This window comes from Electrophorus electricus, chromosome 19, assembly GCF_041902795.1.
Source record: "Electrophorus electricus isolate QZ-2024a chromosome 19, ASM4190279v1, whole genome shotgun sequence".
Classification (NCBI taxonomy): domain Eukaryota; kingdom Metazoa; phylum Chordata; class Actinopteri; order Gymnotiformes; family Gymnotidae; genus Electrophorus; species Electrophorus electricus.
The window spans coordinates 8,080,253-8,092,046 of NC_137515.1; the positions used below are offsets into that span (position 1 = coordinate 8,080,253).

The 11,794-nt window shown below is 40.4% G+C and overlaps 2 protein-coding genes across 2 annotated transcripts; one reads left to right on the plus strand and one right to left on the minus strand.

Annotated features, from left to right (window-relative positions):
• Positions 1-650: 650 nt before the first annotated feature.
• On the minus strand, positions 651-6,055 carry mdh2 (malate dehydrogenase 2, NAD (mitochondrial)). Its single transcript, XM_027008386.3, has 9 exons — positions 5,888-6,055; positions 4,522-4,690; positions 2,934-3,017; positions 2,725-2,834; positions 1,874-1,999; positions 1,703-1,780; positions 1,445-1,544; positions 1,203-1,354; positions 651-946 (listed from the first exon to the last, which is right to left on the minus strand). Exons 1-9 carry the CDS (start codon positions 5,948-5,950, stop codon positions 812-814), a joined length of 1,017 nt encoding a protein of 338 aa, XP_026864187.1. The 5' UTR covers positions 5,951-6,055; the 3' UTR covers positions 651-811.
• Positions 6,056-7,030: 975 nt separating this feature from the next.
• On the plus strand, positions 7,031-11,655 carry ska2 (spindle and kinetochore associated complex subunit 2). Its single transcript, XM_027006909.3, has 7 exons — positions 7,031-7,117; positions 8,880-8,969; positions 9,071-9,247; positions 9,423-9,494; positions 9,645-9,681; positions 10,164-10,299; positions 10,528-11,655. The coding sequence occupies exons 1-7, from the start codon at positions 7,085-7,087 to the stop codon at positions 10,658-10,660; spliced, it is 678 nt and encodes a 225-aa protein (XP_026862710.2). The 5' UTR covers positions 7,031-7,084; the 3' UTR covers positions 10,661-11,655.
• Positions 11,656-11,794: the final 139 nt, after the last annotated feature.

Genomic DNA, 11,794 nt, shown 5'->3' on the forward strand with positions numbered 1-11,794 from the left:
ACAGCCAACTTTGAGTCCACTGATGTAGAGCAGAAAGTTGAGCAGGCTGATCCAGTCCAAACTAGTCCAGCAGAGGTCTACTCGTGAGGTACTGGTTACTTAACATACATGACCGAAAAACCAAATTAAATATTACCGCAATAACTGGTAGTTGTATATTGTGATATAATTGACTCCAGACCCTCAATTTTTTGATAATTAATACTGAACACAAGTGTTGTCAATCCTTTAAAAAGTATTTAATTAACAAACAAGAAGCCTGTTTCAGGGCTGTGGTAACATTAATGTAATGATGAAAGATACTCCAAAGGTCATCCATGTTATTGAACTTCATATAAGCAGACAAAATAGTTTATCACTTAAACACACAGAAATGGTAGTCAATAAGCTTGTTCAAGATGAGCAATGGTAGGCTAGGAGCATCAAGCCAGTCTTCCCTGCTGTACCCCACACAAGACAACAACGGTGGAGGTCATCGTGGCACGCTGGTGCCGCAAGTCAGACCAACAAAAAAAAAAAAAAGAAACCAACAAACCCCAAAACAACTAATCCCGCCCCCCCCACACACAGGAGTGACTGATCCAGCACAGTGCCATGTTAAGTCAAACAAGTCTATGATCTGCCTAAAATCAAGTACAAACACAGGTGTGTCAAGTTTGTAAATCATAATGTTTATTGATGGTGAGTTCTGACAAATTTGATCAGTATCAGGACAGTGACTCACTCTCCTGACATGATAAAAATTGGTTTCAGGGAGACCTTTGACATTGTGACAACTATATAAATACTTTTTACAATAAGTGCCACAGGCTCACAGCTTCATGTTGGCAACAAAATCCTCTCCTTTCTTAATGGAGGTCTTGAGTTCAGCCATGCATTCAGCAACCAGCTTCTCCTCGAAGGCAGAGAGTTTGCCCAGGCCCAGGTTCTTCTCAATTCCATTTTTCTGCAGGAAGCAACAGCACAAAGACTCAAATTTTCACTCCAGTGGAAGATAAATACAATTTTCTGATTCTAACACTTTTTTACTGTTTGAATTTAAATACTGGTAGCACCCTACTTTCAAATCTTTAGATGCAGTAGGTTAATTTTAGAAATATTATTTTAGACTTTGATATTCTAAGAGTTCTCATTCATAAGGCCTAGTGTGCGTACAGAGTAAAAATGTTTAGCTGTATGTTTGTCAGAAAAAGTGCACATACGCCCAAAAGCAGAGGAGTGGAAAAGTATTTGCATTCAGTCTCCTCTGATCTGATGAAGGCGCACTCCACCACTCCCTCCTTCCCATTCATGGCATCAAGGAGAGAGAAGGTGAACCTGGCTCCAGCGTAGGCCATAGACAGTGTGGCAGAGCCTACACACACACACACACACACACATATATTAGTATACACACAAACACATATGCGTACATAGAGAGACGTTCAGATGCTGTGGTGCTCACCTGCACCAGCCTTGGCCTTAACCACTTCCGTCCCTGCGTCCTGGATCCTCTCCGTCAGAGCAGACAGCTCGTCAGCTGGGAACTCCACCTTCGGTGTGCACTGCCCAGGAGAGAGCAATCACAGTCCATTGTAGAAACCCAGATACCAACCAGAGCACAATCTCAAACAGACAAGGAAGTGTGTTTAATGAGGAGTGATGAGAAAGGACAAAAATCAGTTCACGTAGCAAGCAGGGGTGTTTCAGTCTCTGATCATACCTGTGAAATCAGAGGGATGATGGTCTTCCCTGCATGACCTCCAATAACTGGCACATTGACCCGAGCAGGGTCAAGACCCTGTCAAAAGCCAGAGACAGAGGAAACGAATGTTTTTCCACTGCGTTCAATCTCATCAGGAGCAGAACAGCAAGAACTCAGCAGAGGACTCACCTTAAGCTCAGCGACAAATGTGTTTGCCCTGACGATGTCCAGTGTTGTGACACCAAACACTCTATTGGGGTTATAGACGCCATGTTTTTTCATGACCTCTGAAGTGATGGGAATAGTGGAGTTCACCTGCAGACATAACGCTCATTGTGTCAGGTGCCGCTCACTGCAGAGCCAGGAGAGTCGGGAGCTCCACTTTCTTGTAATTAAACTATTTGTTGTAAGCACTCTATGGACAGGGTATAATATTAAGAGAAGTAGGCATAAGCAAGACATCCTGGATACTGAGTTAACAGTAGGGCTGTACAAATCATGGTGTGCTGCCACTAAGGTGCCCAATTGGGCTGCACTAATCATTTAGTTCTGGAAGCAGATGAAGGTCTGAAGCTCTGAGCCAAACGGGACCTCTGTGCAGAGTCAGGGACGCAAGTGGACATTCCATATACCCAACAGAGCAGTTTATACGTCTCACAATATTTCGAATTGTGGTCACATCCAACTGTCAGGCAGTGTCACTGGAGTCAATACAGCTCATTGCAAGAGTGGGTATTGCAGAGATTAAGGTTTAGCAACAGGTTTAAAGTTCAAAGTCGGATAACCAAGATGCCCCTCTTTTTGTTTGGTGCAGAACTTACCGAGTGATATTTAAATCCACAGATTTTTCACTGAGGTCTGAAAACTAATATGCACCATTTCACACTTAACTCTGAATATGTATTTTGCACACATCTTTTACGCTCATAAGACAACCTGACAAAAGACCAATGCAAAGCCTTGACCGGTTTGGCATCATCAGATGGCATGAGTTCAGCACAGATCTGTCTGAGGCAGTGGACAGGAGGCTGCATGCTCACAGGGTTGGCAATGACGCAGATCATAGCCTCTGGACAGAAACGTGCACAGGCATCAGACAGGGTGGCGACGATAGTGGCATTGGTGTTGAACAAATCGTCACGGGTCATACCTGCCAAAGACAGAAAAATTCTGCTTGAGCAAACATTTAGCAGAAGCCACAAATATTGCTCAATTGAAATAAAGTGAAGAACATTAAATCCAAATATACCAGGTTTTCTAGGGACTCCAGCAGGGATGACAACTACATCACAGCCTTTCAGCGCAGCTCCCAGCTGGTCGGGGCCCAAGTGCCCTGGAAACACAGCAGACATAAGTTTAGAAACGTCCTTTTTGAAAGAAATTTTTTCTTCAATTAAAATAACATTACATCTTCACTTTTGTTAATTATTAATAATCTAGATGGAAATTTTAACAAACAGAAATTTAGAATGGAATTTTAATAGACATACAGAGGCCCATTCCCAGCTACACTCCTGGGTTCCAATGGCAAACTGCAATAGCTAATCCAGGTCTACCATGTGAATAGGATAATTAGTCTTTCACAATTGTTAGCACAGATGAAAATTGCTGTGCTGATTAAAGATGCAGTAAGACTGTCCTTCATTAGACTAGTGGAGTACCTGGAGCAGCAACCATTATGGGTTAGATTACACTGGTTAATCAAGTTTCTGTCCCATGCAATAAATAAATAAATAAATTTTAACCTGTTTATGCATTTTTGCACACTAAATCCAGATATGGTTCCAGATTTCTCCATCATCCATATATTCTTCCCCAGTATACTCACATATGTAGTCATATGTGTCATTTAAAAGCCAAAAGCCATGCCTGACATAAAAATTTGAATTAGATTTGAAGTCAGCATAAAAAGTGCTATATGGTCCAACAATTTTAATTTGTGGGGCCAAAAAAAAAAAAAAAAAAAAAAAAGGTTGCCGTGTTATAGTCTCATATGATTTTGTAAAAAAAAAATTAACTTCATTTTAAAACTTAAGACTATTCTTTGGACAGACTGGGAAAAAGTGTTATGAACAAACCAAATCTATGTTTGAGGTGTTTGGATCACAGAAAATTTAAGAGAAACAGAAAAAAAAAATATCAGAAAGCAGAAAAAGATTCAGAAAGAGCCTTCTGTCAAGGCTGGTGGAAGAAATGTGGTGATCAGGGGCTACTTTGGTGCTGGTAAAGCTGAAGTGTACAGGGTAAAATGATCATGAACAAAGACCACTCAGTCTATTTTGCAATGCCATGCCACACCCTCTGGATGGCACTTGATTGGAGCCAATTTCATTCTACAACATGACCACAACCCCAAGCACACCAGTAAATTGTACAAAAACAATAGACTCAAATCAGTCAGTTGGTATTCTGCACATAATGGAAAGGCCGAGGCAGTCATTGGATCTGAGCTGTTGTGGGAGAGGCTTCATTGTATGGTACGTAAGAAGTGCCCAACAAGCCAAGTCAACTTGTGGGAGATGCTTCATGAAGCATGGGCTGATCTCCAGCTTACCTTAACAAACTGACAGGCAGAATGCCAGAGGCCTACAGGGCAAAAATTGCTTCAACAAAAGCAGAGTTTGAAAGAAAAAAAAGCAAAGCATAATTTCAAAGCTTATCAATGTTTTAGTTAAAATTTTTGTTTTGCAACACATTCGATGAATAAAAGTATGAGTTGTCATCGAAGATGTCACATTTTGTGGTATACCCCAACCTTTTGACTGGTAGTGCATGTTCAATCTGACCTTACAATAAGAAATGACTTTAAATGGTGCCTTGTGAAGCTGAGTGTGTACCTGTGACCTTAGCTCGGGTCTCAATGTGGCTGAGATCTGCAGCCACTCCAGGCGTGTGGGCGATGTCATAGAGGGAAAGCTGGCTCACCAGAGGGCTGTTCTTCAGCAGGAGGGACAGGGGCTGTCCGATACCACCCGATGCCCCTAGCACCGCCACCCTGGCATGATTCTGTGGGAAAATGGGAGTGCCTGGGGTTAATGCCTTACTCTTACACTGATAACACAGACCATATAATGGCCTAGCCCCTCACTGGAAAAGAATTAGTGTCCAGTTTTGTGAAACCAGTGTTACAGAATTTATTGGAACAATTATTATTCACTCTTTTGAAAAGATCCATCTCAAAACTGGCATTACCATAAACCTCTCAAAGCTTAATTTTTAAAATGCACAAGATGAAGGACAAGACTGCAGGTGAGAAAGCTCATGTTTAGATACTGTGCAAGATGGGAAACCGTGCCAAAGACTTAATATACAAAAACTGTGAACAGCAAGACATACTGTGCAAGTCAACACATGAGACTTTCATTAACAGGAATTGCAGGTACTGCAGAGCAGTCAGGGTTGAGGACCTTTGTAATGTGTAGGCTTCAAATCTGATCCAACATTACCAATCTCACACTAGCCAGTCAGAAGCGAAGTACATAGATACATCCTACATCTCAAGCAAAATGTGTCACTGTGTTCAATCAGAATTATTAAAATTACGTCACTCCCCCAGAAAGCTGAAAATTTAACGTAGCCTGATAAATAGCAGTAGCAATTTATGAGAATTCGTGAGCTCTTTCTTGAGCCTTGTGCACTGATGCCTCCAATAGGGATGATTTTAACACCACGAACCCATCAACTTAGCTAGGTTAGCTAACCAGCGAGGTCGACAAAGTCCCCACTGGACTGCTAGCGAACAGGGGTCAAGTTGAAGATGAGCTTTGCAAGCTCAGTCACGCTAAACCTGTCCTTTAGAGTGACAGCCACACACGTAGAGAGACACTACCAATGATCAATAGCGTCAGTGCTGGATAAGTTTAAAAATGCGACAGCTAACCTAACCATGTAACGCTAGCTAGGTTCGCTTGTTTTAACTGCAGCTAGCACACTCGAGTCTTAAGTGTCTTATTAACGCCATGTAGCAGATAAGTGCGTCTTAGGTTAACTTAGACACTTTAAAGCAGACAGATAAGCTACACTGGAAATAAAAGGGTGCATCTTCTAATCTTACACTTCAACGCCACCAACAACTAGCTAGCAGGGTAAAGTGGTTAAGTGATAATGAGTCAGATATGTTAGCTACAAAGCAAGGTAAAGCCACTAACCTACCGCCAGCTAGCAAGACTGCTAACCAGCAAGTTTTCGTCAACCTTAATTTACCTGCGAGGATGTGGACAAATACCGAGCGAGGTCAACTGCTGGTTTAGCAACTCGTGAAAACATATTGGTTTGTTCTGAAGATTGGCGGATTTAAAAAAAAAATGATAGCTACAGCCCCCTCCTGACTATGACTCCAACGTCCTCTAGAACGATACCGGGTCGAAAACGAAGTAACTGTACTACCGAACTTGACGCAAAATTTATTTTTATTTCTGATAGGTAACGAGCTCAATGTGCTTGGTTTTGATTGGTCACAACTCCCGTCTATCACGTTTTCTTGCAGCTAATACGTGGTTGGCCGTTTGTTCAAACGTCACTCAAACAGTGCCGCCCACAAAATGCTTTCTAGCTCAAACTATGCGAGGAGGAAAAATAAATAAATATATAAAGATTAGATAGATATTGTAGTAAAGTACATGTATTTATATATATATATATATATATATATATATATATATATATATATATATATATATATATATATATATATATATATATATATATATATATATAACGTTTTCTGTTTTCCGAGGTGGTCGCGGTGGGAAAAGTTTAATAATCACCGTTGCACAGGGCTTACTGTGAAGTTTTCAAAAAAGCTCGCTTTCGAAATGATTGATACAGTGATAAATTGAGCGGCAGGCTGAAATCACCTTTTACTCATATTCTTTGTCTTGTAAAAACACGAAGCTGTCTTCGAAGCTGTGTAAATTGCAACGTTCTGGCAGATCATGCAATCAGATTAACCGTTATATATCTTATTCATTTATTCAATAAATCAGCGCACCAAAAGTTTCCAATACAATTTCTCGCTGTTTAAAATATTGACATAATGCAACTCCAACATTTTGATCGCAAGAAAATGTTCTTAGCTTGTTAGAATGCTTAAAATGAATGTTTTAAAGAACAAGTGCCATTATTTTTTCACTCGTAATCAAAATATTCTTTTTATATTAGACCTCAATAAACACTTTTGAAATTACTGTCCAATGATAGTCTCGCTATGACTTTATCCAACCAATATTCAGAACGCCATTTCGTGAACTTCCCCTTTTCTAATATTTTTTTTAACCGCAGTGTCTCCTAGCTGACCAATCAGCTACCACTATTCCTGACAGCTGACCAATCAGAACATGCTTTACATCCACTTCTTGCTTCATATTTGCTGGGCTGCCTCAGGAATGTAAACTATTCAACATGGAGACAGCAGTTGATAAGCTGGAGGCTATGGTAAGCTTGTCTTTTTAACAAACATTAAATCGGATATTCAGCTAAAAACCCCAACAAAACAATAAGCTGAACCGTACGTACAACATATTTTATGTTGACAACGACCGTATTTAAACATTGCGGTACTACAGATGAGCAAATGCTTAATTTTGTGCATCTAACAGTTGTAGCTAGCGATTTTAGCTAGCTGGCTCGCTAGCTAGCTATCTCTGGTTGGAAGAGAGCAATTACCAAAACATAAAGATAATGTGCAGGGTATGTATGTGTTTGCTGCTATTTGAAGCGAGTTATATGGCTCTATTAATAGTATTAACCAGCGTAGTAAACTGAGTAATGGTTGCAATGAATCCATGGCATGCCGCCCAAAAAGTGCTTATGTCGTTCGGTAGCCAGTTCGCTGTTACGCGCTGCACCGTGAGGACAACGCGCACGAGGAGGCCGTACCCGTGTCCTCGAGATCGCGCGCTCCTTGTACGGTACCGTCGAGGTGTCGGATTCAACGGGACTTCAACGTCCAAATATCTGTGGATTTTGGTGTTAAGTGGTTGCCGCTGTGAGGCCGGTTACAATTTCAAACAGCGAACGCTGTTTTGCCACACCGTTATCATTATTCGAAACGGCATCATGGCTTTCTACCACTGCAGCTGGCCTAAAAACGTGTCACTGTTTCCCCCCCCCCTTAAGAGTCCTGTATTTAAGGAAATCCCATGTAAAACCACAGGTGCCCCTTAAGTAGAATCTCCTTTACCCATTATAAAGTCTTTGGCCCCAACCTGTTAGCTAGCTAATGAAAATACTGCGTAAAACAATATCTTAGTCGCATACGACAGATCCCTTAAATACTGTAATTTGAGTCAATTTTGGGTCATAGTTTGTTTATAGTAATAATGTACTTTAACTTTGCGACTGTTTTTCTTACAGGGCTTTGTTTAAACTAATTCCAGTAATTATGTACATTTTTGCCTGGAATTGCACCTTGCAGAAGAAGGATCCTGTTTGTGTTCTGTCTGTCCACTGCTCCTTTTATGTTGTACTCCTGGTAACCTCGTTATGAAAGCAGTGCAATGTTAAAAGGGCATTGGCCAGGTATTGTTCTCAAAGGTAGACACAGCAGTCAGATGAGCCCTGTAGCAGATGGGTTTCAGACTGAAACTTGCATGCTGTTTACAGGTGCTCTGACTTCATTGCACTACTGTATTGGACCGCTAGCAGTGCAATAGTATTGTCAAAGCGTCTGAAAGCAGCTGAGCTCAAAGTTTGAAACTGCAGAGATGCTTATTTTACCAATGTTTCATTTCATCTGTGAAATGTGCCTAGTGCACATTCTGAATATGCTTTTTTTTTTTAATCTGAGACATACCAGGCTTTGTTTGTGTTCTTTTAGGCTGTGCGTGATCCTAATTCCTGAGACCCTATCAGTATTGTCTCTGCTGTTCACTGTGTTCAGAGTAGTGCAATATTGCTTATAGGGTTTCAGGCTTTAGGTTGTGCCTTCATCCACGTTGCAGCTATCTATCTATCTATCTCTATCTATCTATCTATCTGAATTGAGACAGATTGCCTTTAAACATATTTGGTTGCTAAATGTATTTGCTGTGGCTGACTTTACATGATTAAACTCATTTACTGCAGAAATACAAAAAAAAATATATAGAATTGCATAACACATTCCAGATTTTGCCACTAGGCTTATATGTGAGATGCTGGCCCTGACTACCTGTTCTGTTTATTAGACCTGTCAGCGGTACTGTTGTTGTTGTAGTTCCAGAAAGCAGAGGCTGATATAGACTATGTGGAAAAGAGACTGAAATTTGACTTCATGACCAGTGCTCGAGAGAAAGGCACTGTGGAGGTAAGTCGCCTGAAATTCAACTTCACATTGGTAGATCAGCTCAGTGAGGAAAGGAGGACTTGTGTTTCCTGGAAGGTCTGTTATGTGCCCCTTTGTTTCAGGGAAACCCCATTCAGCTGCTGGAGAACCTGCAAGCTGTGAAGGAGCGCCACGCGGCTCTGTGTGCTCAGGTGGAGGAGATCGCCGCTGAGCAGAAGCGCTCGATGGAGTCAATCCGGGCACACTTGGACACCACAGTCAAGCTTGTGGAAGAACTGCAGAACAAGGCTGATATACAGGTATTCAGGCCTGGGATGGCTGTTTGGACACAGATTAATGTACTCCTGAACTGTATATGAATTAACTACTTCTGGGATAAATGCTATATTAAAACCCGTGAGTTCATGATATTTAAAAGGCTGTCCTATGCTGGACCTGTGCAATTAAGTGTCTGTGTGATATGCTCTGTTCTAGGCTCCCCCACTCACAGAAGCAGAACTGGAGGCAAGAGATGCCATTTGCTCATCAGTGGCTGCTGTTTTTGAGGTCTGACACATGCCCAATTTTTGTGAGGTTATTACACAACTTCTGTTTATATGTAACAGAAATGCATTCCTAGTGATTACAAGTAACTTGGTGTTGAGCATTCTGTTTATACCATACCACACACATTTTAAATGATTTATTTTCTTGTAGACTCTGCCAGCACCTGTCATACAAAAGGAATTACACTGTAAGTGAAGTCAAATTTTAACAGCAGACATGAGGGCTGTATCATTCTAGCAGCAGTTTAGTTATTCAGTTACATTGCCTTTTCCCACCCAGTGGTTAGTATAGGGAAATACTATTGTACTGTTAGTGTTAGTAATGTCAGTATAAAGACCTACAGAATGTCCATGATGGTGCAGTGTTTATTTCCAAAGTTAGAGATTCCGGTACCCTGCTCATAAACTGATGGTCAATAATCGCTGATGTCGACTCTCTGGCATTACTGCGAGATCAATTTGATAATTCAGATTAATGTGTTTGGACTTCAAAAAATGAGAGAATTTGAAAAACACCATGCCTTCAGCAAGTTCAACACCAAAAGGAAGCCAAAGCTTCCTGATGAGTAATGCATTATTTAACTGCATCATTGCTATTTTGTTGTTATGCATATTTAAATACATAATGGTTATGGATGTACCTTAAGTGGCTTCATGATGTGTCCATCAGCACATCGAGTGTGTGAGAAGGTGACTGAGGTGGAGTTTGAGGCTGTTCCACGAAGTATCCGTGGCAACGTTAAGCTTGGTGATCTCAACACTCTCTACAAGGAGCTAACTGAGCACTTTTCTTTAGAAAAGAACAGGTCTGTATTCGAACAACGTACCATCTTAATGAAAACCCTCATATTTGCCATATGTTGTTTAATTAACTGGGCCATTTTTAACTTTGACAGGATAATTTCATACCAACAGACTTTAGAGAAGCCCAGATTCTGACTGTAGTGCAGTGCTGAGATGTGCTACCATTATTAGCCATGTTACTGAGTGTGTTGTAGATTTAATTGTCTCTTTCAACCATTTTGTGTCTTCAGGGGGCCAGTAAGCCTGCAGAAGATGCTGAAACTGAACATGAAATTCAGCGACTGTGCAGTTAAAACGCTACAACATCTCTCACTCATCGAAGTAGACAAGAAGGGACTCATTTCTTTGTCTTCAAGGGACTAGAAGAGAGAACCTGAACTGGCCCAGAGAGACCTCTGAGACTCTCAGCACTGTAACTGTGCAGCAGCTCTCTCGCTTCCAACTTTCCAGCATTTGTTTCCCTAAAATCATTGGACCGTAATGTGGGCGGAACTCACAGGCTTCAACAGTAATGAAGGCGGATCTCATGGTCAGTGATATGGGTGGGTCACAGAGTTACAGCTCACCTGTAAATACAGGGTTGAATAGCTAGACAACATTCCACATAAGACCCATAAAATTAGCTAACAAGACAATTCCACTCAAATGCAATGTGTGCACTAACAGACCTTTGAACCCCAGATGCTCAAAGCGGTCTACTTGGCATAAGTGTCTGCAATAATTTTCTTTTTAAAACACAAATATCAATGACCTTCTACAGATTTGTCCAGATACCTAAAAGTGAAAGGAGCATAATGTTTTTCACTATTTTTGTACAAAAGTAGAGTTAGACTCGTTTTCTTTCAGGAGATGGTGATCAAAATGTATACAGAAATTTCTAGCATGGATGAGTTCTGTATGTGGAGTACTTGGCAGGATGGATGCGGTCATCTACTGGTTTTTGTTTGTTTATTTGTTTAAAGCTTTGTCAAATCACAGAAAACGATGTACAACCACAGTGGTGTGTTTTTGTTTTTTTTTTATATAAAATGGATGTAAAGGCTAATAACTACTGAACATGGTCCAATATAAAGTTTTCATATATGCAGTCAGAAGGAAATTCATTTTAAATAATTTATCAAACCTCTAACAGAAGGATAAAAAAAACTAAGTATGCCAATAGTGGGAATACCATTAAATAATTAATTTACATTGTAAGCTGCTTTTAAAATGTTGTTTGTTTTTTTTTATTACAACCAAACATTTTAAATATGAGGTGCTCTCGTTTGAGCTGACAGTGTATTAAATATCTAATGATCAAACAGCAAAGAACCTGCTGATCATCAGAATATAAAACTATTAAAGTTAGTAAACTATAATAGCGTCTCTGTCTGGCGTTTTCAATATTTTAGGAATTTCCTAAGTAGAGACCATCAAGTAAGATATTTGGAACATTGTAACTGGTTCAACACCACTACTAAGTTCTAAATCGAGAATATAGAACAGCGTTGCAGAAAA